General features: G+C 42.0%; 1 protein-coding gene across 1 annotated transcript in view; it reads right to left on the bottom strand.

Moving 5' to 3' along the window:
- The window catches only part of vopp1b (VOPP1 WW domain binding protein b), a 67,948-nt gene that overhangs the window by 23,087 nt on the left and 17,207 nt on the right, over positions 1 to 27,654 (bottom strand). Inside the window, exon 2 of the mRNA XM_078236279.1 lies at positions 1,630 to 1,688. Within this exon, the coding sequence (XP_078092405.1) occupies positions 1,630 to 1,688 (59 nt within the window). The remainder of the gene's footprint in view (positions 1 to 1,629; positions 1,689 to 27,654) is intronic.

Genomic DNA, 27,654 nt, shown 5'->3' with positions numbered 1-27,654 from the left:
GCTTGCCTTTATAGGACGGGGCATAGAGTATAAAAGTTGGGGTCTGATGTTGCAGTTGTATAGAACGTTGGTTCGGCCGCATTTGGAATACTGCGCCCAGTTCTGGTCGCCACACTACCAGAAGGACGTGGAGGCTTTAGAGAGAGTGCAGAGGAGGTTTACCAGGATGTTGCCTGGTATGGAAGGGCTTAGTTATGAGGAGAGATTGGGTAAACTGGGGTTGTTCTCACTGGAAAGAGAGAGGATGAGGGGTGACCTAATAGAGGTGTATAAAATTATGAAAGGCATAGATAGGGTGAACGGTGGGAAGCTTTTTCCCAGGTCGGTGGTGACATTCACGAGGGGTGATAGGTTCGGGGGGGGGGGGAGGTTTAACACGGATATCAGAAGGACGTATTTTACACAGAGGGTGGTGGGGGCCTGGAATGCGCTGCCGGGCAAGGTGGTGGAGGCGGACACACTGGGAACGTTTAAGACTTATCTAGATAGCCACATGAATGGAGTGGGAATGGAGGGATACAAAAGAATGGTCTAGTTTGGACCAGGGAGCGGCGTGGGCTTGGAGGGCCGAAGGGCCTGTTCCTGTGCTGTATTGTTCTTTGTTCTCCATAAAATCTTTCTGGAAGCTCCAAAGTTGTTAATCCAAGGCAAAGCAAGTATGTCTGAATTTGTTAACTTTTTATAAAGAAAGGTTCAAGTCTATAAGAGAAATATTGCTTAATTGGAACTAAATAGTAAGCTAGAAATTGAGAGTTTATTTCTTTTCATGTTTAAAGAATGTTCAACAGTTATGAGTTAAACTGACTCATTTTGTTATAGGTATATTTAAACTGTGTTATGACTAAAGCTTGTTTTGATAAAAAGATCCCTAATTTGTCAGTGAAATCACTCTTGAGGCGAAGCATACTTTTGTCACATTTATGCCAAAATAGAAAAATGGTTGGGGTCTAGTCTGGCTTAAAATACCTTGGGGCTTCTAATCTTGCACCATAATGTAGGGACAGTCAGAAAAAAAAACTTTTCAGGAATGAACTGGGACCAGGAACGATAGAAGTTTGAAACTCTTCCGCATAGATAATTGATGCTAGATTAATCGATCATTTTAAAACTGAGAACAGATTGCTAACCAAAGGTATTTATGGGATATGGGGCAAAGACACATATATGGAGTTAGATCACAGGTCAACTATGATCTCATTGAATGTAGTATAAGCATAAGGGGCTAAATGGTTTGACTCCTGTTTCATATTCCTATCTTACTGTCTTGAATGTAAATATGTTCTAATACAACAGTAAAATATTGGAAATGCTAAAAATCTGAAATAAAACCATAAAATAATCAGACATTCAAGCGGTATCTGTGAAGAATGAAAGAGAGCTAATGTTTCACATTGATGACCTTTCATCAGAACTGGAAAAGTTAGAAATGTATACGGTTTTGAGCAAGTGAAGTCATCAACATGTAAAAATGTTCAGAATCAGTGAGGAACTGATTACAGCATGCCAATCTGACATTAATCTCTTCATATTGCCCATTTGAGAGTTTTGCACTTCTAAGCTTTACACTTCCACTATAGAATAAGTTCTGTGCTCCAGAACATGCACTAAGCTACTCATTAGAGTACTTACATAAAATAAGTGGGATATCCTGCATCCACATACCAGCAGTATCTTTTAGCTGCTGCACTCTGAGGAAATAATAAAAACATCACTGTTACATTGGACCCTGCAAGATAGCATATTGTCAAGTCATTAATCATAGAAGTACATTCACTTAATCATCGAAACCTATAATTTAACACAACAAATACTTTTCCTACTGAGCCAGTTTAAGAAGTTCATATTTTTTATTTACCACTACAGACTATTTCATTTAAGCTTAGCTACCACCCTATTATAAACTTTGTTTACATCCTCTCACTAGGACTTCCGATAGATCAGTGGGAACCATATTAAGTACTTCACTCATCAGGTGCTAACTTGCCAGAAAAAAGGTACATTACTTATAAATAATATTTAAGAGATTCATTTCATATGTAGATCATTTCAAACAATCCAATCAAATGTCCAGGATATATTTACAGTGAAGATGTTTCATTCTGTTTACAGGAAGTGACTCTCCTCACCAATTCCAGCAGCACCCATTGCAATGTATCAAATGTCAGCTGATGCCATGACTGCAACTCCTTTCCCTGCCTACCCTTGTTTATCTGCAATCTCAGCACTCTGGCCACCATCCTTTTCATTTTGAAACTAAGGGGTTTATTTAATTTTAAAGATCATGTAGCAGGGGATACAGAAATCCTTGCTTTTGAGACGACCAAAGCAAGTAAGATTAGTTTAAAATAGAGACCACAGTGTGCCTTATATATACCAAAGGTATCACAATGTGCCTCGCTTATATATCGTACAAAGATATTGTCTGTAAAAGCACATTATATAATCATTTTTGAACAAGTATTGATAGATTTAAACTGTATTTTTGTATTTTCTTGTGAGCTCTGGCCTACAAGCAATTCACCCCTTAGCATTATGGGAAATAAGTTTAATTAGACAGACCACATTCTTTTGGAACAATGAGTATAGAGCGTGTACTCTATTATCGGGGCAGTCAACTACAAGCAACCAAGGTTATTGAAATGAATAAAAGGATTCAGCTTCAGTAATGAATAACTGTAACTCAACCCCACTGATAAAAGGAGAGAAAACAGACCAGAGAAGGTGACTCCTTTCTGGTTCTGAGGACTGCAGGTATTAAGGGCGATCCTTGAACCTACCGGATTTGCGTAGGGAAAGTTACTAGGCAACGGGGAGTGGCGGGGGAAAAGATTTTCTGTGCTCGGTTGACCAATGAATTCCTAATTCTTCTGGAAGGTAGAATGCTATTGGCCAAAGTAAATAAAGTGTATTAGTGGAACTGGACCGTCCAGTTGGGTGACAGGGAGGATCAAATCTTCAGAAATATATATCTGTTATACCCATGTGATGTAAGGTCAGAGAGAAGTTGGAATCCTCTGACTATCTCTCTCCCAATGAGCTGGTCAAATAAAGAACGTCTTTAACCGCATACTGTCTTTCGCAAGTCTTTGTGTTTGCTGAGATCGGCTGAATACAAGACCCCTCAATGGGACACCCCAAGAAATTCTTCTTACAGATCACCTAATGGTTTCTCTCCCATCAGTAATTGTTTTTGAAAGATTATCCAACATAAAACACAGGCGTCATCACTAGATTATTTTCAAATGCTTTTATGTTAGTAATGACATGTTTGTATTTTTTTCTCTCTCAAATATGCTTGGAGGAGTGTCCTGACTCTTCTCTTCCATTGTCCCAACCCCACATCCAGCCTTCTACCCAGGCTTTGCCTTTCTCTTCCACTTGCTCCTCAAATGGGAGATAAGTGTTAACCAATTTTTAAAAATCTGCTCATACAGAGATCATATCTGGTAAGATCACTTTTTTTTCCTGCACATTATGCATTGACATTGATGTCATCAGAGTAGTCTCTAATTTTTTAATCAATGACCAGCATCATCACCATAAAAGTAAATAAATTAAATTGTGTTTATTAACTGGGACTTCAGGACTTTTAGCAATAGTTTGGGGTGCCATTTCAGAATTCTATCATGGTTAGGTAGAGGGTCACACTTGACAATTAATTGGTTTGTTGTGACTGAATAAATAACATTTTATTTTCATTCTCCCAAGAGTACTGCAAGTATTTTCAGGATTTAATATTGCATTCTGTCCATTTTTTCATGAAAACTATTAATCAGTATCCTTGGTAGTGACAAGACTTGCTTAGATTTTTTTCCCAATGGCAAAGCAGATGACACCAGTTAACAGAATCGTTACAGCGCAGAAGGAACAGCTGTCAAGGATGTAATAGCGGAGCATTTGAAAATACATATAATCAAGCAGAGTCAGCGTAGCTTCATGAAGGGGAAATCATCATGCCTGACAAATTTATTAGAATTTTATGAGCTAGATAAAGGGGAACCATTAAGTTTATTTATCAATGTCACAACTAGACTTACATGAAGTCACTGTGAAAATCCCATGATTTACACACTCTGGCGCCTATTCGGGTACACTAAAGGAGAATTTAGCATGGCCAACACACCTCTCCAGCACACCTCTGGACTGAGGGAGGAAACCGGAGCACCTGGAGGAAACCCATGAAGACATGAGGAGAATGTGCAGACTCCACACAGACAGTGACCCAAGCTAGGAATCAAACCCAGGTCCCTTGCGCTGTGAGACATCAGTGCTAACCACTGTGCCGCCCTATAGATATTATTATACTAGATGTAATATACTTGGATTTCCAAAAAGCATTCTATAAGGTACCACATAAAAGGCTACTTGATAAAAGCCCATGGTATTTGGGGTAGGTCAGCATGGACAGAGGATTGGCAAACTGATAGGGAGTTAAGAGGGACATTTTCAGGATGGCAACTTGCTAACAGTGGAGTGCCACAGGGATCAGTGTTGGGGCCACAATTACTTACTATATGTTAATGACTTAGATTAGGGAAGTAAATATACTATTGCCAAGTTTGCGGATTACACAAAAATAGGTGGTAAGGCAAGTGGTGAGGAAGACACAATATTTCTACAAAGGGATAGACAGGTTAACTGAGTGAGCCAAACTTGGCAGATGAAATATAATGTAGGAAAATGTGAAGTTATGCACTTTGGTAGGAAGAATAAAGGCGCTGAATGTAATCTAAATGAAGACAGACTGTGGAAAACTGCAAGACAGAGAGATTTGGGGTTCCTTGGGCATTAATCCCAAAAAACCAGCATACAAGTTCAGCAGGGAATAGGGAAAGTAAATGGAGTGTTGGCCTTTATTTCAAAGAGAATAGAGTATAAAAATAGGGAGGTCTTGCTAAAATCATACAAGGCACTAGTTAGACCACACCTGGAATACCGTTTTGGTCTTCTTATGCAAGGAAAAATATACTGGCACTGGAGACAGTCCAGAGTAGGTTCAGTAGGTTGATCCTGGCCGGGTGTGGAGGGACTTTCTTATAAGTACATTGGGCCTATACTCATTGGAGTTTAGAAGAATGAGAGGTGACCTACTTGAGGATTATAGGAATCACAGAGGGCTTAACAGGATAGATGCTGAGAGGTTGTTTCTCCTTGTGGGACAGTCTAGGACCAGAGGGCATAATCTCAAAGGGGTTGCTCATTTAAGACAGATGAGGAGAAATTTCTTCTCTCAGAGGGTGTGAACCTGTGGAATTCCTTACCGCAGAGAGCTGTAGAGGCTAAGTCTTTAAGTAAGCTCAAGGCCGAGATAGACAGATTTTTAATCAGTAAGGGAATCAAAGGTTATGGGGATAAGATGAGAAAGTGGAGTTGAGGGTTTATCAGATCAGTCATGATTTAATTGAATGGTGGAGCAGACTTGGTGGGCCTAGTGGCCTTCGTCTGCTCCTACATCTTACGGCCATTCAGCCATCACTCAGCCTGCTCTCCAAATGAGCATTAAAACTTGGTGCCATTCCCCTGCCTTTTCCCAGTACCCTTGCACATTGATTATTTGAATAGAAACATCAAATGTTTTGATTGAACCTGCCTCCACCACACTTCCAGGCAGTGCATTCCAGAGCTGAACCACTGACTGTGTGAATAAGCTTTTTCTCACATTACATTTGCTTCTTTTGCAAATCACTTTAAATCTGTGCAATCTTGTACTGGATCCTTTACAAATAGGAAAGCTTCCCCCTTAGTCCAGCTCACTCATAATTTTGAACATCTCTATCATACAACCTCTTTGTCTTCTCTCCAAGAGAATAGTCCCAACCTTTCCAATCTATCCTCATAACTGCAGTTTCTCATCCCTGGATCCATTCTTGTAAAACCCTTCTGCACTCTCTCCAATGCGTTCACATCCTTCCTATAATGTGGTACCCAGAATGACACACAATATTCCAGCTGAGGTCTAACTTAGTGCATAACCTCACAGTGGTTAGCACTGCTACCTCACAGCACCCGGGACCCGGATTGGGTCATTGTCTGTGTGGAGTCCACACGTTCTCCCCGTGTCTGCATGGGTTTCCTCTGGGTGCTCTGGTTTCTTCCCACAGTTCAAAAGACGAACTGGTTAGGTGCACTGGCCATGCTAAATTCTCCCTCAGCGTACCCGAACAGGTGCCAGAGTGTGGCGACTACGGGATTTTCACAGTAACTTCATTGCAGTGTTAACGTAAGCCTACTTGTGACTAATAAACAAACTTTACTTTATATGCTCTGCTCCTATTAATATAGCCCAGGATTCTACATGCTTTATTAACTGCTCTCTCCACCTGTCCTACCACCTATGATCTATACACATCTACACCCTCTGCTCCCACACCCCCTTAAGAATTGTACCCCTTATTTTATATTGTCTCTCCATGTTCTTCCTACCAAAATGCATCACCTCACGCTTGTACACATTGAACTTCACCTGCCACCTACCTACATACTCCACTAACTTGACTATGTCCTTTTGAAGTTCCATATCATCCTCCTCAGTTTACAATACTTTCAAGTTTTGCATCATCTGCAAACTTTGCAATTACCCCCTGCACACCAAGATCGAGATCATTATGTATCTCAAGAAAAGTAAGGGTCCCAATACCAACTCCAGGAACTCCACCTTCCTTCAGCCTGAAAAATATCCACTGACCATTACTCTCCACTTCCTAGTATTCAGCCAATTTTGTGTCCACATCACTACTGTCCCTTTTATTCTATGAGCTATAACTTTTCTCACAGGTCTGTTGTGTGGTAATTATGATCATGGCTGATCATCCAACTCAGTAACCTGCTCCCGCTTTCGCCCCCATAACCTTCACCCCAAGACCTTTATCTAACTCTTCTTGAAAACATACAATGTTTTGGCCTCAACTGCTTTCTGTGGTAGATAATTCCACAGGCTCACCATTCTCTGGGTGAAGAAATTTCTCCTCATCTCAGTACTAAAATGTTATCCTATATCCGTAGACTGTGACTCCTGGTTCTAGACTTCCTCACCTCACCTTCCTGCATCTACCCCTTCTAGTCCTGTTAGAATTTTATAGATTTTTGAGATCTCCCTTCATTGTTCTAAACGGCAATGAATATAATCCTAATCACTTCAATCTCTCCTCATATGTCCATCATCCCAGGAATCAGTCTGGTAAACTTTAGCTCCATTCCCTCCATAGGAAGAACATCCTCCTTCAGATAAGGAGACCAAAACTGCAGACAATATTCCAGGTGTGGTATCACCAAAGCCCTGGATAATTGGTTATCAGTTGAGTGAGCCTTCTCTGAACTGCTTCTAATACATTTATAACCTTTCTTAAATAAGGAGACAAAGTATGCCCTGCATCACAAGAGCAAAACATCTCTACTTTTGTACTCAATTCCCCTTGCAATAAATTACAACATTCCATTTGCCTTCCTAATTAATTGCTGTACCCACACACTAACTTTTTGGAATTCATTTATCAGGATACCCAGTTCCCTCTGTACCTCAAGAGCTCCACAATTTAAACAATGAGCTGTTTTTCTATTCTTCTTGCCAAAGTGGACAAGTTCACATCCCACATGATACACCATCTGCCAAATTTTTGCTCACTCACTTAATCTCATCTATATCTCTTTGTAGACCCCTTGTACCCTCTTCACAATTTACTCTCCTATCTATATTTGTGCTATCAGCAAATTTAGCAATCATAGATCAATGGCTAGGATAATAGGGCCAAATGCAAGTTGTAAATAGCCAAGGCCCCAGTACTGACCCCTGCCACATCTTGCCAACCTGAAAATGACCGATCTATGCTTACTCTGTTTCCTGCTAGCTAACCAATCCACTATCCTTGCTAATGTGTTACCACTACACTGTGAGCTCTTATTTTGCATAGTAACCTTTGATGTGGCACCTTGTCAAATGTCTTCTGGAAATCTAAGTACAGATTTTTCTTGTCCATATTGCTTGTTACTTTCTCAAAAATCTCTAATAAAATAGTTTCACAAAACCATGCCCCATTGTACTGAGATTTTCTAAGTGCCTCACTATAACTTTATTTTTAGTAATAGATTCCTGAAATTTCCTTACAACAGATGTTAAGCTAACAGGTTTGTAGTTTCCTGCTTTCTGTCTTGCTTCTTTCGTGGATTGAGGAGTCACATTTGCTACTTTTCAATTTAATAGGACCTTTCCAAAATCTAGGGAATTTCAGAAAATTCAAACGAAAGTATCTACTATCTCAGTAGTCACTTCTTTAAAGGCCTCAGGATGAAATCCATCAAAACTTGGGGGCTTGTCAGTTTTAAGTTCCAAACTTTTTCTCAGTACCCTTTCCGGGTGATTGTAATTGTTTTAAGTTCCTCCTTCCCTTTAACCTCCTAGTTCACAACCACTTCTGAGATGTCATCTGTATCCTCTACCGTGAAGACAGATACAAAATATCTGTTCGATTCATCTGCCGTTTCCTTATTCCCATTACTAATTCTCACTCTCTGGAGGATCAATGCTAAATTTACTTTCATTTTAAATGTCTGTAGAAATTCTTACTTTTTAAGATTTCTAGCCAACTTTCTCTCACACTAATTCCTCACTTCTTATTAATCTTTTAGTCATTCTTTGCATCCAATCCAATCTTCTGACCTGCCATTCATCTGTGCGGAATGTGTTTTTTTCTTTCAATTTGATACTATGTTTATCTTCCTTAGTTAACCACGGATGGGGTGTCCTTCCTTTAGATTCTCGCTTTCTCATGTATCTTTCCTGAGTATTCTGAAATTGCTCCTTGTCTGCTACTGGAGCAAACCTTCATTGACCCATCCATTAGCCTAATTTCGTAGTTCACTTTAGCTAGCTCTGCCTTCATGCCCTTATAATTGTCCTTATTTAAGTTTAAAACACTAGTCTTAGATCCACTCCTTTCTCCCTCAAACTGAATATGAAATTCAGGTATGTTATGGTCATTCACTATGAAGTCATTAATGAATCCTATCTCAATGCACATTTCCAGATTTACTGAAGCCTGACATCCAAGTTCAAGGGGTTGAGCAGCAAAAACATAAATCTGGTCATTAAAAAAGTACAAATAGCAACTCTAATTTTCTGAAGCAAGTTTAATTGGCAATTAAAGCACAGATACAGACACTTGAACTTGAGGGGAGATCAAGAAGAAACTGCCATTTTTACAAGGCTAACAACGAAGCGAAGCAAATCATCTTGCAACTTGTGGTGATACAAAGATATCCCTTCCTCGCCAGCAAGTTTCTGGACAATTTGAGTATGAGTAATGGTGTGCGCATTAAACTTGTACTTTTCCAATTATATCCTTTCTCATTAAACAGTTGACAATCATAATTCTTGTTGGGAAATCTCACTCTCACAACTTATATTCTGTAAGTTATTTGAGGGCTTCATCTAAAAAGGTGTGCTATTCTAACATTTAAGGGTCAGCAGGAGAAATGAAGCATTTGGTCATCTACCCCCTTGGTCTGCAGCAAGAATGGATGGAGAACATTAAGCCAGGCAGAGCAGCACCAGCCATTGGAGGAAAGCAATAGAGGAGGGAGAGATGAACTCCTTTCTCTGTACAGGATATCCCTTTCCCTTTGGGCCTCCTTGACCAGGGCCAGCAGTGCCTTGCCCAAAACCTAATGCGTCCTCTCACTTGGTGCTTAAACCATCCTTAAATGTGCCCATGTCAGCCAGCACACTCCACATGTTTGGTGGAACTGGGTGAGCAGAGCTGAGAAGTAGGCCCACAAAAATTTCCTAACCAGAGTGCTTGAGTGCTAAGCCTGCAGGTGTCTGCTTAGAAAGTATATATTATGGTAAACAGCAATTAGGACCAAAACTGCAAACCAGGCTTTCAAACAGGCATGGTTATTAGCATAACATCTGTTTAGGATCCATTTTTAAAACATAAAACTGGAACATGTTGTCAAGTTTTACTTTATCATGGTAAAAAGGCAACCTTTTCCTCTGTTTCACTGTGTAGGTGAAACTGTTACTCTTTTCAATTTCAACTTATGGTCCAACATCCTTACCAATGTCAAATCGGTAAGACGTTGGCACCATGGCAACACAGCCTGGAGAGAATGTGAGGGTTTATAGGCAAGAACATAAGAGCCCACACATTTGTGCATGTGTGGGTGAGAACCAGAGGAAAAGGCAACTCAGCCCCAAGCTGAATTAGGAGTTTTATATTTTTATGTCAGTAATAACATAGCACATCCATTTACAGGTATAGATAGCTTGTAAAATTATTTTTATCCTCTATATAGTGTGTTGGATTTTAGGCTGTCTTGGCACCAAGAGAACCCACAAATTGGGGAGGAAATGAAAACGAAGGAAATCAATTAGAGTGTTTTAACAATGGCTTTAGAACACATTTTCAGCCCAATAACTGCTCAGCTGGTATATCGTGGGTGGCACAGCATGAGGGATTAGAAGGATTATATAAAATTACAAAAACAAGTTTCCTTTGTTACTTAAGTGCAAGATTTCAGGCACAGCATGTGCCATCATGCATTCTGAGCAATCAGAACTGTCTTCCTGCATGTTCTAATTCTCGAAGAACTGGAATCAGAAATGACAGACCTTGAAGATGCATAGAGTAATAACTGGCATTTATCCAAAGATCCAATTTGTACCTTGGGCTTTGACCCCTAACCTTGGTATAGACAATTCTACACTCACTAAGTTATTTTTGCTGCTTTTCTAACTTCAGCAATATTAATGGCCAATGTCTGTGAAACCAATAAGATCAGTATTAGTTGTGATGAACAAGGATTGTTGTTCAGACTCTAGTCTAATGCACATTTGTTTACCTTGTGCTATTAACTACTTTTTTTGCACATGCCCCATCTGACTTCAAAACAGATAGCAGTTGCTGTGTACTCATATTTCAGAAAATTTGTTGGGATTTCTTGTGCTTTATCCCCCTTACAACAGAAGCTCATGTTTGATACAAGGCTGCTTGATTTGGTTCAAGGAGAAGTTGATGAAACAAAATGCTAATAGCCAGGTGGTAATGGTTCACCTGACACAAGGCATTTCTTTAAAAATGGTGTCCTTTCCATGGCTAGGCTGAGAATAAACAAAACCTTTCACATAAAGGCAAATGTGTGATCCCAGAACAATCTGCTACTCACACTTTCCCATTTCCTCCTGACAGACACAGATTTATGCAGAGTTTATATGTTCAAAATCTTCAAAGATTACGCTTCCACCATCTTTTCAGGAAGAGACTACCAAGGACTCATGATCCTCAAGAGAATTGTCCTCATTTTCATTTTAAATAGCTGGCCCCTTATTTTTAAACAATGACCCTCGAATTACAGATTCTCTCTCAAGTGGAAACAACCTCCCACATCCACCCTCTCAAGATCCCTCAGGATCTGATATGTTTCGATCGAGTTGCCTCTTACTCTTCTGAACTCCAGTGGACAAAAACCTAGCCTGTCCAACCTTTCCTCGTGAGACAACCCACCCATTCCAGGTATCAAGTCTAGTAAACCATCTCTGAACTGCTTCTGACACATTTACATCTTTTCTTAAATAAGATGACCAATACTACACACAGTACTTCAAGTGTGGTCTCAATAGTGTCCTATACAACTGAAGCATAACCTCTACTTTTATATTCAATTCCCCTCGCAATAAATAATAACATTGTATTAGCTTTCCTAATTACTTGCTGTACATGCATACTAGCCTTTTGTGATTCATGCACCAAGATACTCTGATGTCTTTGCATCTCAGAGCTCTGCAGTCTCGTTATTTAAATATGCTTCTCTTTTCTTCCTGCCTAAATGGACATTTTCACATTTTCCCACATTATACTCCATTTGCCACATCTTTGCCACTCACTTAGCCTGTCTATGTGTTTTTGTAGCCTCCTTATATCCTCTTCACAACTTATTTTCCACCTATCTTTGTGCCATCTGCAAATTTGGCAACCATCCCATTCATCATTTCATCCAAGTCATTTCTATGAAGTGTGAACAGTTGAGTCCCAACACTGATCCCTGTGACACACAACTCATTACATCTTGCCAACCTGAAAAAGACCAATGTACCGACTGTCTGCTTCCTTGTATAGAATCATCAAATCCCTACAGTACAGGAGGCGGCCATTTGGCCCATCAAGTCTGTACCGATCACATTCCCACCCAGGCCATATTCCCATAGCTCTCATTTACCATGCTAATCCCCCTGACATTAAATGTCAATTTAGCATGGCCAATCAACCTAATCCCCATATTTCTGGACTGTGGGAGGAAACTGGAGCACCCGGAGGAAACCCAAGCAAACACGGGGAGAAACTGCAAACTCCATGCAGACAGTGACCTGAGGCCGGAATTGAACCCGGGTTGAACCCCTGATGCTGTGAGACAGCAGTGCTAACCACTGTGCCACCATGCCGCCCAGACAATCTTCTATCCATGCCAATATGATACCCCCATAACATGAGCTTTAATTTTATTCATTGGATGCGGATGTCACTGGCTGGGCCAGCATTTAAGAACATAAGAACTAGGAGCAGGAGTAGGCCATCTGGCCCGAGCCTGCTCCACCATTCAATAGGATCATGGCTGATCTTTTTGTGGACTCAGCTCCACTTACCTGCCCGCTCACCATAACCCTTAATTCCTTTACTGCTCAAAAATGTATCTATCCTTGCCTTAAAAACATTCAATGAGGTAGCCTCAACTGCTTCACTGAGCAGGGAATTCCACAGATTCACAACCCTTTGTGTGAAGAAGTTCCCCCTCAACTCAGTCCTAAATCTACTTCCCCTTATTTTGAGGCTATGCCCCCTAGTTCTAGTTTCACCCACCTTTGGAAACAACTTCCCTGCTTCTATCTTATCTATTCCCTTCATAATCTTATATGTTTCTATAAGATCTCCCCTCATTCTTCTGAATTCCAATGAGTATAGCCCCAGTCTACTCAGTCTCTCCTCATAAGCCAACCCTCTGAACTTCGGAATCAACCTCGTGAATCTCCTCTGCACCTCCTCCAGTGCCAGTATATCCTTTCTCAAGTAAGGAGACGAAAACTGTACACAGTACTCCAGGTGTGGCCTCACCAGCACCTTATACAGCTGCAACATAACCTCGCTGTTTTTAAACTCCATCCCTCTAGCAATGAAGGACAAAATTCCATTTGCCTTCTTAATTACCTGCTGCACCTGCAAACCAGCTCCTTGAGATTCCTGCACAAGGACACCCAGGTCCCTCTGCACAGCAGCATGCTGCAATTTTTTACCATTTAAATAATAGTCCATTTTGCTGTTATTCCTACTAAAATGGATGACCTCACATTTACCAACATTTGTACTCCATCTGCCAGACTCTCGCCCACTCACTTAGATTATCTATATCCCTTTGCAGACTTTCAGCGTCCTCTGCACACTTTGCTCTTCCACCCATCTTAGTGTCATCTGCAAATTTTGATACACTACACTTGATCCCCAACTCCAAATCATCTATGTAAATTGTAAACAATTGCGGTCCCAACACTGATCCCTGAGGCACACCACTAGTCACTGATCGCCAACCAGAAAAACACCCATTTATCCCCACTCTTTGCTTTCTATTAGTTAACCAATCCTCTATCCATGCTAATACATTACCCGTAACACTGAGCACCTTTATCTTATTTAATGCTCATCCCTGAGGGCATTTAAGAGTCAACCACATTGCTGTGGATCTGGAGTCACATACGAGTCAGACCAGGTAAGGACAAGGTATTTCTTCCCTAAATGACATTAGTGAACCAAATGGGCTTTTACGACAATGATTTCGTGGCCATCATTAGACTTTTAATTCCAGATTTTTAATTATGAATTCAATTTTCAATTATTGAATTCAAATTTCACCATCTGCCATGGTGGGATTTGAACCCAGATCCCCAGAGCATCATCCTGGGTCTCTGGATTACTAGTATAGCGACAATACCACTAGGCCACTATCTCCCCAATAACTGCTTTCCACAATAACCTTTGATATTATACTTTATAAAATGCCTTCTGAAAATCTAAGTACAGTACATCCATTAGTTTGCCTTTACCACAGCACGTTATTTCCTCAAAGAACTCCAATAAGTTGGTTAAACACAATTTCCCTTGCACAAAGCCACATTGAATCTAACTGATTATCTTAAACTTATCAAAGTACCCTGCTATAACTTCTTCAATAATATCTTCTAATATTTTCCCCACAACAGATGTTAAACTAACTGGCCTGTAGTTTTTTGCTTTGTCTCCTTCCCTTTTTGAATAATGGAGTGACATTTGCTAAAAACACAAAGGTGGCACAGTGACAAAGTGGTTAGCACTGCTGCCTCACAGCTCCAGGGACCTAGGTTCAATTTCGGCCTTGGGTGACTGCGTGGAGTTTGCACATTCTCCATGTGTCTGCATGAGTTTACTACGGGTGCTACAGTTTCCTCCTACAGTCCAAAGATGTGCAGGTTAGGAGGACTGACCATGCTAATTGCCCTTTAGTGTCCCAAGATGTGTAGATTACAGGAATTAGTGGGTTAAATACTTGGGGTTACAGGAATAGGGCATGGGTAAGATGCTCTGTCGGAGAGTCAGCGCATACTCGATAGGTCCAATGGCCTCAATTTGCTCTGTAAGGATTCTATGGATCTTCCAATCCAATGGGACCTTCCCCGAATCTAGGGAGTTAACATCATGTCCATCAAGACCCAGGTTCTTGTCAGCCCCAAACTCTGAAAATTGACTCAATGCCACTTCTCTGATAAAGTCATAGAGGTTTACAGCATGGAAGCACCCTTCAGCCCAATGTGTGCATGCTGCCCTTTTTTTTAAAACCACTAAGAGAGTCCTAATTGCCCACGTTTGGCACATATCCCTCTATACCCATCTTACCCATGTAACTGTCTGAATGCTTTTTAAAAGACAAAATTGTACCCGCCTCTACTACTACCTCTGGCAACTTGTTCCAGACACTTTCAACCTCGTGTGAACAAAATTGACCCTCTGGACCCTTTTGTATCTCTCCCCCCTCACCTTAAACCTATGTTCTCTAGTTTTAGACTCCTCTACCTTTGGGAAAAGATGTTGACTAATTACCTTATCAATGCCCTTCATTATTTTATAGACCTTTATAAGATCATCCCTGAGCCTCCTACGCTCTAGGGAAAAAAAGTCCCCGTCTATCCAGCCTCTCCTTATAACTCAAACCATCAAGTCCCGACAGCATCCTATTAAATCTTTTCTGCATTCTTTCTAGTTTAATAATATCCTTTCTATAATAGGCTGAGGAGAACTGTATACAGTATTCCAAGTGTGGCCTTACCAATGTCTTGTACAACTTCAACAAGACGTCCCAACTCCTGTATTCAATGTTCTGGCCAGCGAAACCAAGCACGCCGAATGTCGCCTTCACCACCCTGTCCACCTGTGAGTCTACTTTCAAGGAGCTATGAACCTGTACCCTGAGAATTCTCTGTTCTATAACACTTCCCAACGCCCTACCATTAACTGAGTAAGTCTGCCCTGATTCGATCTACCAAAATGCACCATCTCGCATTTATCTAAATTAAACTCCATCTGCCATTCATCAGCCCATTGGCCTAATTAATCAAGGTCTCCTTGCAATCCTAGATAACCTTCTTCACTGTCCACTATGCCACCAATTTTGGTGTTACCTGCAAAATTACCAACCATGCTTCCCATTTTGCATCCAAATCATTAGTATAAATGATGAATAACAGTGGACACAGCATCAATTCCTGAGGCACACCACTGGTCACAGGCCTCCAGTTTGAAAAACACCCCTCTACAACCACCTTCCATCTCTGTCATCAAACCAATTATGTATCCAATTGGCTACCCCACCCTGGGTCGCGTGAGATTTAACCTTGTGCAACAACCCACCATGCGGTACCTTGTCAAAGGCCTTGAAAAAGTCCATGTAGACAACCTCGACTGCACTGCCCTCATCTACCTTCTTGGTTACCCCTTCAATAACTCAATCAAATTCACGAGACATTATTTTCCACTCACAAAGCCATACTGACTGTCCCTAATCAGCCCCTGCCTCTCTAAATGCCTGTAGATCCTGACTCTCAAAATACTTTCAAACAACTTACACACTACAAATGTTAGGTTCTTTTCCCTGCAGCCCTTCCTAAACAAAGGCACAACATTTGCCACCCTCCAATCTTCAGGCACCTCACCTGTGGCTGTCGATGATTCAAATATCTCTGCTGGGAACCCGCAATTTCCTCCCTAGCCTCCCACAACATTCTGGGATAGCTTCATCAGGTCCTGGGGAATTACCTACCTCGATGCACTTTAAGACTTCCAGCACCACCTTCTCTGAATATGTACACTGCTCGAGACATCACTATTTATTTCCTCAAGTTCCCTAACATCCATGTCTTTCTCAACAGTAAATAGTGATGAGAAATATTCATTTAGGATCTCACCTATCTCTTGTGGATCCACACATAGATGACCTTGTTGATCCTTAAGAGGCCCTACTCTCTCCCTTGTTACACTTTTGCCCTTTATGTATTTGCAGAAGCTCTTTGGATTCTCCTTTGCCTTATCTGCCGAAGCAATCTCATGTCCCCTTTTTGCCCTCCCGATTTGGCTCTTAACTCTACTTTTACACCCTCTAGACTCTTCAAGGGATCCACTTGATCCCAGCTGCCTATGCATGTCATGTGCCTCCTTCTTCTTCTTGACCAGGGCCTCAATATCCCAAGTCATCCACAGTTCCCTACATCTACCAGCCTTGCCCTACACTCTAAGAGGAATGTGCTTCCCCTGAACAAGACACTTTTGAAAGCCTCCCACTTACTAGACATCTCTTTGCCTGCCAACAGATTTTTGAAAGTTCCTGATTAATACCATCAAAATTGGCCTTGCCCCAAATTAGAATCTTAACTTTTGGGCCGGACCCATCATTCTCCATAGCTATCTTAAAACTAATGTAATTATGATCACTGGTCCGAAAGTGATCCCTCACTAACATTTCTAGCACCTTCTGCCCTTCCTTATTTCCCAAGAGAAGGTCAAGTTTTGCCCCCTTTCTAGTCAGGCCATCCACATACTGAATGAGAAATTCCTCCCGAATACACTCAAACTTCTCTACATCCAAGCCCCTAGTACTATGGCTGTTCCAGTCAATGTTGGGAAAGTTAAAATCCCCTACTATTACCACCCTACTTTTCTTGGAGCTATCTGTAATCTCCTCACCTATTAGCTCCTCAATTTCCCATTGACTATTTGGGGGCATAAAGTACAATCCTATCAAAGTGTCTCCTTCTTCTTATTTCTCAGTTTTACCCATATAGATTCAGCGGACAAACCCTCAGAAATATCCCCTCTCTGTACTGCCGTGATGTTCTCCCCAATCAACACCCCCCCCCCACCCCCACAACCTCCTGTTCTTTCTTTCCTATAGCAACTGTACCCTGGAACATTGAGCTGCCAGTCCTGTCCCTCCCTTAGCCATGTTTCAGTAATAGCTATAATATCCCAGTCCCATTAACCCATCCATGCCCTGAGCTCATCTGCCTTGTCCGTCAGGCCTCCTGCACTGTAGTAAATGCAATTTATTCTGCACTATCCTTACTCTCTGCCCCGCTTTTGTCTGAACTGTCTAGTACTCGGATTACTGACACTGCTACTATTTAATGTGCTCTCTTTAACTTGCATGCTATTCTCAACCTCCCTTCTGTCTCCCTACTGCTTTGGGTCCTACCCCCCTGCCAAACTAGTTTCAACTATATGATAATTGTTTTCCTGAACACCTCTTTCCTTTCCCATTCCCTGGTTTGTAGCTGCTTCTGGGATGTTGCTTGTGTCCTCCATCGTGAAGAATGATGCAAAATACCTATTCAATTTTTCTGCCATCTCCTTTTACCATTATCAATTCTCCAGACACACTTTCTATAGGACAACGCTCACTTTAAACATAGAACAGTACAGCACAGAACAGGCCCTTCGGCCCACGATGTTGTGCCGAGCTTTATCTGAAACCAAGATCAAGCTATCCCACTCCCTATCATCCTGGTGTGCTCCATGTGCCTATCCAATAACTGCTTAAATGTTCCTAAAGTGTCTGACTCCACTATCACTGCAGGCAGTCCATTCCACACCCCAACCACTCTCTGCGTAAAGAACTTACCTCTGATAACCTTCCTGTATCTCCCACCACGAACCCTATAGTTATGCCCCCTTGTAATAGCTCCATCCACCCGAGGAAATAGTCTTTGAATGTTCACTCTATCTATCCCCTTCATCATTTTATAAACCTCTATTAAGTCTCCCCTCAGCCTCCTCCGCTCCAGAGAGAACAACCAGAGCTCCCTCAACCTTTCCTCATAAGACCTACCCTCCAAACCAGGCAGCATCCTGGTAAATCTCCTCTGCACTCTTTCCAGCGCTTCCACATCCTTCTTATAGTGAGGTGACCAGAACTACACACAATATTCCAAATGTGGTCTCACCAAGGTCCTGTACAGTTGCAGCATAACCCCACGGCTCAGCAACTCAAACCCCCTGTTAATAAAAGCTAACATACTATAGGTCTTCTTCACAGCTCTATCCACTTGAGTGGCAACCTTTAGAGATCTGTGGATATGGACCCCAAGATCTCTCTGTTCCTCCACAGTCTTCAGAACCCTACCTTTGACCCTGTAATCCACATTTAAATTAGTCCTACCAAAATGAATCACCTCACATTTATCAGGGTTAAACTCCATTTGCCATTTTTCAGCCCAGCTTTGCATCCTATCTATGTCTCTTTGCAGCCTACAACAGCCCTCCACCTCATCCACTACTCCACCAATCTTGGTGTCATCAGCAAATTTACTGATCCACCCTTCAGCCCCCTCCTCTAAGTCATTAATAAAAATCACAAAGAGCAGAGGACCAAGCACTGATCCCTGCGGCACTCCGCTAGCAACCTGCCTCCAATCCGAAAATTTTCCATCCACCACCACCCTCTGTCTTCGATCAGACAGCCAGTTACCTATCCAATCGGCCAACTTTCCCTCTATCCCACACCTCCTCACTTTCATCATAAGCCGACCATGGGGGACCTTATCAAACGCCTTACTAAAATCCATGTATATGACATCAATTGCCCTACCTTCATCAACACACTTCGTTACCTCCTCAAAAAATTCTATCAAATTTGTGAGGCACGACTTGCCCTTCACGAATCCGTGCTGACTATCCCGGATTAATCCGCATCTTTCTAAATGGTCGTAAATCCCATCTCTAAGGACCTTTTCCATCAATTTACCAACCACCGAAGTAAGACTAACCGGTCTATAAATACCAGGGTCATTTCTATTCCCTTTCTTAAACAGAGGAACAACATTCGCCATTCTCCAGTCCTCTGGCACCATCCCTGTGGACAGCGAGGACCCAAAGATCAAAGCCAAAGGCTCTGCAATCTCATCCCTTGCCTCCCAAAGAATCCTAGGATACATTTCATCAGGCCCAGGGGACTTATCGACCTTCAGTTTATTCAAAACTGCCAGGACATCCTCCCTCCGAACATCTATTTCCTCCAGCCTATTAGCTTGTAACACCTTCTCTTCCTCAAAAACATGGCCCCTCTCCTTGGTGAACACTGAAGAAAAGTATTCATTCATCACCTCGCCTATCTCTACTGACTCCATACACAAGTTCCCACTACTGTCCTTGATCGGCCCTAACCTCACCCTGGTCATTCTTTTATTCCTCACATAAGAGTAAAAAGCCTTGGGGTTTTCCTTGATCCGACCCGCCAAGGACTTCTCGTGTCCCCTCCTAGCTCTCCTAAGCCCCTTTTTCAGCTCATTCCTTGCTAACTTGTAACCCTCAATCGAGCCATCTGAACCTTGTTTCCTCATCCCTACATAAGCTTCCCTCTTCCTTTTCACAAGACATTCCACCTCTTTCGTGAACCATGGTTCCCTCACTCGGCCATTTCCTCCCTGCCTGACAGGGACATACCTATCAAGGACATCCAGTATTTGTTCCTTGAAAAAGTTCCACTTTTCATCAGTTCCTTTCTCTGAAAGTTTCTGTTCCCAACTTATGCCCCCTAATTCTTGCCTAATCGCATCATAATTACCTCTCCCCCAATTGTAAACCTTGCCCTGCCGTATGGCCCTATCCCTCTCCATTGCAATAACAAAAGACACCGAATTGTGGTCACTATCTCCAAAGTGCTCTCCCACAACCAAATCTAACACTTGGCCCGGTTCATTTCCCAGTACCAAATCCAATGTGGCCTCACCTCGAGTCGGCCTATCCACATATTGTGTCAGGAAACCCTCCTGCACACACTGCACAAAAACTGCCCCATCCAAACTATTTGACCTACAAAGGTTCCAATCAATATTTGGAAAGTTAAAGTCCCCCATGACAACTACCCTGTGACCCCCACACATATCCACAATCTGCTTAGCAATTTCTTCCTCCACATCTCTATTACTATTTGGGGGCCTATAGTAAACTCCTAACAACGTGACCGCTCCTTTCCTATTTCTAACCTCAGCCCATATTACCTCAGTGTGCAGATCCCTCTTGAAGTGCCTTTCCGCAGCCGTTAAACTATCTTTGATTAACAATGCCACTCCTCCACCTCTTTTACCAGCTTCCCTACACTTAGTGAAACATCTATACCCCGGAACGTCCAACAACCATTCCTGTCCTTGTTTTACCCACGTCTCCGTAATGGCCACAACATCGTAGTCCCAAGTACCAATCCACGCCCCAAGTTCATCTACCTTGTTCCGGATGCTCCTTGCATTGACGTAGACACACTTCAACCCACCTTCCTGTCTACCGGTACCCACCCTTGACCCTGATACCTTCCCCAATACCTCACCACCCTCACTGACTTCTGGACTACAACTCCTTTTCCCACTCCCCTGACAAATTAGTTTAAACCCCCCTGAAGAGCCGTAACAAATTACCCTCCTAGGATATTGGTGCCCCTCTGGTTCAGGTGCACCCCGTCCTGTTTGTACAGGTCCCACCTTCCCCAGAATGTGTTCCAATTATCCATGTATCTGAAGCCCTCCCTCCTACACCATCCCTGCAACCACATGTTTAACTGCGCTCTCTCCCTGTTCCTCAACTCGCTATCACGTGGCACCGGTAACGTACCAGAGATGACCACATGTTTTGTCTTGGCTCTCAGCTTCCAGCCCAGCTCCAGAAATTCCTGCTTTAAATCCCCGTCCCTTCTCTTACCTATGTCATTGGTACCAATGTGTACCACGACTTGTGACTGTTTCCCCTCCCCCTTCAGAATCCGGAAAACACTGTCTGAGACGTCACGGACCTTGGCATCCGGTAGGCAACATACCGTCCGTGAGTCTCTTTTGCTGCCACAGAACCTCCTATCTATCCCTCTAACTAACGAGTCCCCAATAACTATTGCCCTCCCGCTCTGCCCCTTACCCTCCCGAGCCACAGAGACGGACACAGTGCTGGAGATCCTCTCACTGCAGCTCACCACTGGTATGTCATCCCCCTCAACCGTATCCAAAGCGGAATACTTGTTGCTAAGGGGAACGACCACAGGGGATCCCTGCACTGACTGCTTCCTCCCAGCCCCTCTCACCGTCACCCATCTGTTTTCATTCCTCGGAGTAACTGTATTCCTAAAGCTTCTGTCTATGGCCACCTCTGCGTCCCTAATGATCCAAAGTTCATCCAACTCCAGCTCCAGTTCCCTAACACGGTTTTGGAGGAGCTGCAGATGGGTGCACTTCCCACAGGTGTAATCAGCAGGGACACTGTCGTCGTCCCTCACCTCAAACATAGTGCAAGAGGAACATAGCACTGCCTGCACACCCATCCCCTCTAGATACCTTGCCAGTACCAGGTAGAAACAGCAAAAATGAATTAAACTCACCCCTGCTCGCCCTTTCTGCCTAAGCCCTGTGAGCCAAAGCCTTATAGCTCACACTCTGCTTCCCACACACTACACTGCCCGCTCCCGACGCTGCCCGCTGTATACTGCAGCCTACCTTTTATACTTCACGCGCTTAAAAAACCCTTCCCAGACTCCTTAGCAGCCCACTTCCAGTTTTCACTTTAAACTTAAAATACTGCTGCAAAAGTAAAGGCCAAAATAAAACACATACTAGCTGACTAATTAAATAAATAAACAATTCAATTAATCTCTCACCAGCACTGCTGCCTCCAATCACTCCCTCTCAGCTTGCTCCAGTGGAACAATGAGGGGGAACCTCCCAGGTAACTGACTTTTAAAGTTAAAATAAAAACACTTTGTTCACTTCCTTTTTTAAATATCTATCTGTTTTTATATTTATGGCTAACTTCCTTTCATTCTCTATTTTTTTCCACCTTATTAATCTTCTCATCATCCTTTGCTGTTCCTTATATGCTGTCCATTCTTCTGCTCTGCCCTGTCTTTGCACAGTTTTATGCTTTTTCTTTAAGTTTGATTCTATCTTTAACCTTTCTAGTTAACCACCAATGGAGGATCTGTCCCTTCGACTTTTTCTTACTCGTTGGAATGCATCTATTCTGTGCATTCTGAAACATCCCCTTAAATGTTTGTCACTGCATTTCTATTCACCTATCCCTTAACCCAATTTGCCAGCCCACTTTAGCCAGTTCAGCTTTCATGCCCTCTCAATGCTCTTATTAGGTTTAAAACCATAATTTCAGACCTACTCCTCTCTCCCTCAAACTTAATATAAAATTCAATCGTATTATGGTCACAGCTATCTAGGGGGGCCTTCACTACGAGATCATTCATTACTCCCATCTCATTTCACAATACTAGGTCCTGCTCTCTGGTTGGCCAATATTCATATGCGTTTGGACAGTGACGATTAGCTATTTCAACAATATTGGACATCACAGTCAAGGCAAAAGCTGTCCTCTCCAAACTTGCACCTATCAGCATTATCCAATGGGAATAAACAGACCTACAATTTCTAGCTGGAATTGTAGCTGATTCTTCCCTTTAATGGGCCTCAAGTGCAATGCAAACCCTAATACCTCAGCTATCTCCAAACTGGGATAAGCTCATTTGGCAAAGACCAGGAAAGAAATAACTTCTCTAGTTCGGGAGACTGAGCAGTGCAGCACTGATACTAGGCAGTGCATTTGTACACTTCTGATTTGTAAAATCAGAAACAGCTTTTTTAAAAAAAATTCAGTTTTGTTTCTTATATTAAAGCACATCACAAAGATAGACATGTCTTTTAAAAAATGACATACTGCCCTTCCCATGCCATCATATAAATAATTTATTTCTAAAGCTGCCTGCCAGAAACATTTTATATTTTACCATAAAGCTAATATCAAAATATCAAAATCATTCAGAATTATAAAGCACTTATTCCGATGCTTTGTTTTATACAAACGAGTATTGTTTACTTTCTTGAGGTTAAATATTTAGAAACAAACCTAGCTTTATTGAAATGGAGCATTTCACATTGATTCCATGGGTTAGTTCCATTAAGGATTATTTGATAAAACAGATCTATTGGTTTAATTGTAAAAATTGCAAATCTTTCCAAAAGAGTGCTGCAACATGTGACCGTTAAGGACAGACAGGAGCTGCAAGGCATGAAACCAACTCTACAAAGATATAAATTTAACGCACAATCCTTTGATACGGTCTATTATATCAGACAAGGTTAAAAAAAAGCTCAATTTCAGTAAGTTGCTTCAGTTCACTTTTTCTCCAAGCAGCACTTTGATAATGGCCATAAGATTTTTGTTTGAAAACAGTATGAAGTTTGTTTAACTTCCAGCGATGTGTGGGCATGAATGATAATCCTCAATTATACTTTCCTACTTATCCCCAAAACCTTTGATTTCCTTACTGATTAAAAATCTGCATATCCAGCCTTGAACATATTTAATCTACCCTACGAAAGGGTGTGTGTGTTTCTGTAAGTGAAAGTAGTACTAGCAACCCCTGAATTCCCACACCAAGTATCTTCACACTGCTCCTAGCAGGATTGAAAGCTAAATCATACACTTCTAACTATGACAGACTCGACCCTCAGCTGTCCAGATAATCCTTTATTGGAAAGATAGCTGACTGGACAGGACATTTGCCTGAAATATGGAAAAAAAGATTCCAACCTCTTTCCACTCCATATCTTTTTAACAGTGAAAGTCAACAGTATAAAGGGGGCATAAGAAGGCTGCAATGGGTAACTGATATAATTCTCCTGCAGATTTAATTTACTGTTTATATCTCCTGATGCATGAACTCACTCAGCACAAGCATAGAGTATGTGATCCACACGGATTTATTTAAGTTAGGTCATCACAGCCTGATCAGATTATGATCTCAATGGGCTTAAAAATACAAACAGGAGTTTTAAAAAGACATTTAATTTCATAGTGGTCACTGATCCCCAGTATTTATATTGCCCAAGAGACATCACTGAATTGTACAGCATAAAAACAAAACTGAATATATACCTGAAATTTTCTCTAGCCAAGCTCAACTCTCTGTTTGCTTGCCCGTTACATCTTTTCATTTTCCTCTGGTTTGACAAAATATATAAATTTCCAAAACAAAGCTTAAGTTTCAACATGGTTTATGACAGAAAATTTCAAATCCTCACCACCCCTATATAAAGATACTTTTCTAACCTCTAATTCAATCATTTTTAAAATTCACTTACAGGACACGGGCATTGCTGGCTTTGTCAGCATTTATTACCCATCCCTAGTTGCCTTTCAGAAGGTAGTGGTGAGCTACCTTCTTGAAATGCTGCAGCCCCTGAGGTGTAGGTACACCCACAATGCTGTTCGGGAGCGAATTCTAGGATTTTGATCCAATGACACTGTAGGAACAACAATATGTTTCTAAGTCAGGATGGTGAATGACTTGAAGGGCAACCTTCAGATGGTGGTGTTCCCAGGTATTTGCTGCTCTTGTCAAAGAACAAAGAAAATTACAGCACAGGAACAGGCCCTTCAGCCCTCCAAGCCTGCACCGACCATGCTGCCCGATTTAACTAAAATCCCCTACCCTTCCGGGGACCATATCCCTCGATTCCCATCCTATTCATGTACTTGTCAAGACACCCCTTAAAAGTCACTACCGTATCCGCTTCCACTACCTCCCCCGGCAACGAGTTCCAGGCACCCACTACTCTCTGTGTAAAAAATCTGCCTCGTGCATATCCTTTAAACCTTGCCCCTCGCATCTTAAACTTATGCCCCCTAATAATTGACTCTTCCACCCTGGGAAAAAGCTTCTGACTATCCACTCTGTCCATGCCTCTCATAATTTTGTAGACTTATCAGGTCTCCCCTCAACCTCCGTCACTCCAATGAGAACAAACCAAGTTTCTCCAACCTCTCCTCATAGCTAATGTCCTCCATACCAGGCAACATCCTGGTAAATCTTTTCTGTACCCTCTCCAAAACCTCCACATCCTTCTGGTAGTGTGACAACCAGAATTGAACACTATATTCCAAGTGCGGCCTAACTAAGGTTCTATAAAGCTGCAACATAACTTGCCAATTTTTAAACTTAATACCCCGGCCGATGAAGGCAAGCATGCTGTATGCCTTCTTGACTACCTTCTCCACCTGCATTGTCACTTTCAGTGACCTGTGTACCTGTACACCCAGATCCCTTTGCCTATCAATACTCCTAAGGGTTCTGCAATTTACTGTATATTTCCTATCTGTATTAGACCTTCCAAAATGCATTACCTCACATTTGTCCGGATTAAACTCCATCTGCCATCTCAATGCTCAAGTCTCCAACTGATATCCTGCTGTATCCTCTGATGGTCCTCATCGCTATCCGCAAATCCACCAACCTTTGTGTCGTCCGCAAGCTTACTAATTAATCCAGTTACATTTTCCTCCAAATCATTTATATATATTACAAACAGCAACGGTCCTAGCACTGATCCCTGAGGAACCCCATTTGTCACAGCCCTCCATTCAGAAATGCACCCTTCCACTGCTACCCTCTGTCTTCTTTGACAAAGCCAGTTTTGTATCCACCTTGCCAGCTCACCTCTGATCCCATGCGACTTACCTTCTGCACGAGTCTGCCATGAGGGACCTTGTCAAAGGCTTTACTGAAGTCCATGTAGACAACATCCACTGCCCTACCCTCATCAGTCACTTCCTCGAAAAACTCAATCAAGTTCGTGAGACACGACCTCCCCTTCACAAAACCATGTTGCCTCTCACTTATATGTCCACTTATTTCCAAGTGGGAATAAATCCTGTCTCGAAGAATCCTCTCCAATAATTTCCCTACCACTGATGTCAGGCTCACTGGCCTGTAATTACCAGGATTATTCTTGCTACCCTTCTTAAACAAAGGAACAACATTGGCTATTCTCCAATTCTCTGGGACCTCCCTTGTAGCCAGTGAGGATACAAAGATTTCTCTCAAGGCCGCAGCAATTTCCTCCCTTGCCTCTCTCAGTATTCTGGGGTATATCCCATCAAGCCCTGGGGACTTGTCTACTTTAATGTTTCTCAAGAACCCCAATACCTCCTCCTTTTTGATCTCAACATGACTTAAACTATCTGCACATCCTTTCCCAGACTCATCATCCACCAAGTCCTTCTCTTTGGTGAATACTGACACCAAGTACTCATTTAACACCTCGCCCATTTCCTCTTGGCCCTACGTATAGATTCCTTCTACATGCTACACCTCTACTAAATTGTCCTTCTACATGGTAGTGGTTATGTGTTTAGAAGGTGCTACCTAAAGAACCTTGATGAGTTCCTGCAGTGCATTTTGGAGATAGTACACACAGCTGTCACTGTTTGCCGATGGCATGTTTATGGAAGGGGTAGCAATCAAGCAGGCTGCTTTGTCCTGGATGGTGTTGTGTTAAGCTTCTTGAGTGTTGTCGGAGCTGCACTCATCCAGGCAAGTGGAAGTATTTCACTACACTCTTGACTTGTGCTTCGTAGTTGGTGGACCAGCTTTGGGGCAAGTTATTTGTCACAGGATTCCTAGCCTTTGAACTGCTCCGGTAGTCACAGTATTTATATGTCTAGTCCAGCTCAGTATCTGATCAGTAATAACCTCTAGGATGCTGATAGCGGGGAATTCAGCGATGGTAATGCCACTGAATGTCAAATTTAATGTATCACAAATCTTCATAATTCTGAATACCTCATGCCATCCTTCAACCTTATCAACCCAACTCTACCCACTCACTCCTGGTAATATCTTAGTGAAGATACACTGGTGTTGTGAGACTATTTACTGAACTTTTTCCATTGCTTTTATAACCTTCCCATAATGGAGTGCACAAAACCCTAATATTTCAAATGTGGCCTAAATATGTCTGAGAGACAGAGCAAAAGCTCACTGCTAAAAGCACCGGAAATTAATTTTGAGTACCAAAGGTTATTTGTAACAAACACTTAAAATTTTTAAAATCATGTTCTCTGCAGTTGTAAGCAGACCTTTTCATTTTTTTTCATTGTTGCCAGGCCATCTGCTAGAAGTCCTTTTATTGCTACTTCAATGGCTTAAATGGGGTTTTGTTCATTTTTATTCTGGGATCTTTTATGACCTTGCATTATGAGGGGGAAGATTGATTGACAAGTAAAAGTCAGGTGGTTCCTCCCCAGAAGGATTCAAGGACTTACTTTCAGT

This window comes from Mustelus asterias, chromosome 2 (assembly GCF_964213995.1).
Source record: "Mustelus asterias chromosome 2, sMusAst1.hap1.1, whole genome shotgun sequence".
Taxonomy (NCBI): Eukaryota; Metazoa; Chordata; class Chondrichthyes; order Carcharhiniformes; family Triakidae; genus Mustelus; species Mustelus asterias.
Note: the sequence above shows the minus strand (reverse complement) of the source record. Positions and strands in the feature narration are given on the sequence as shown.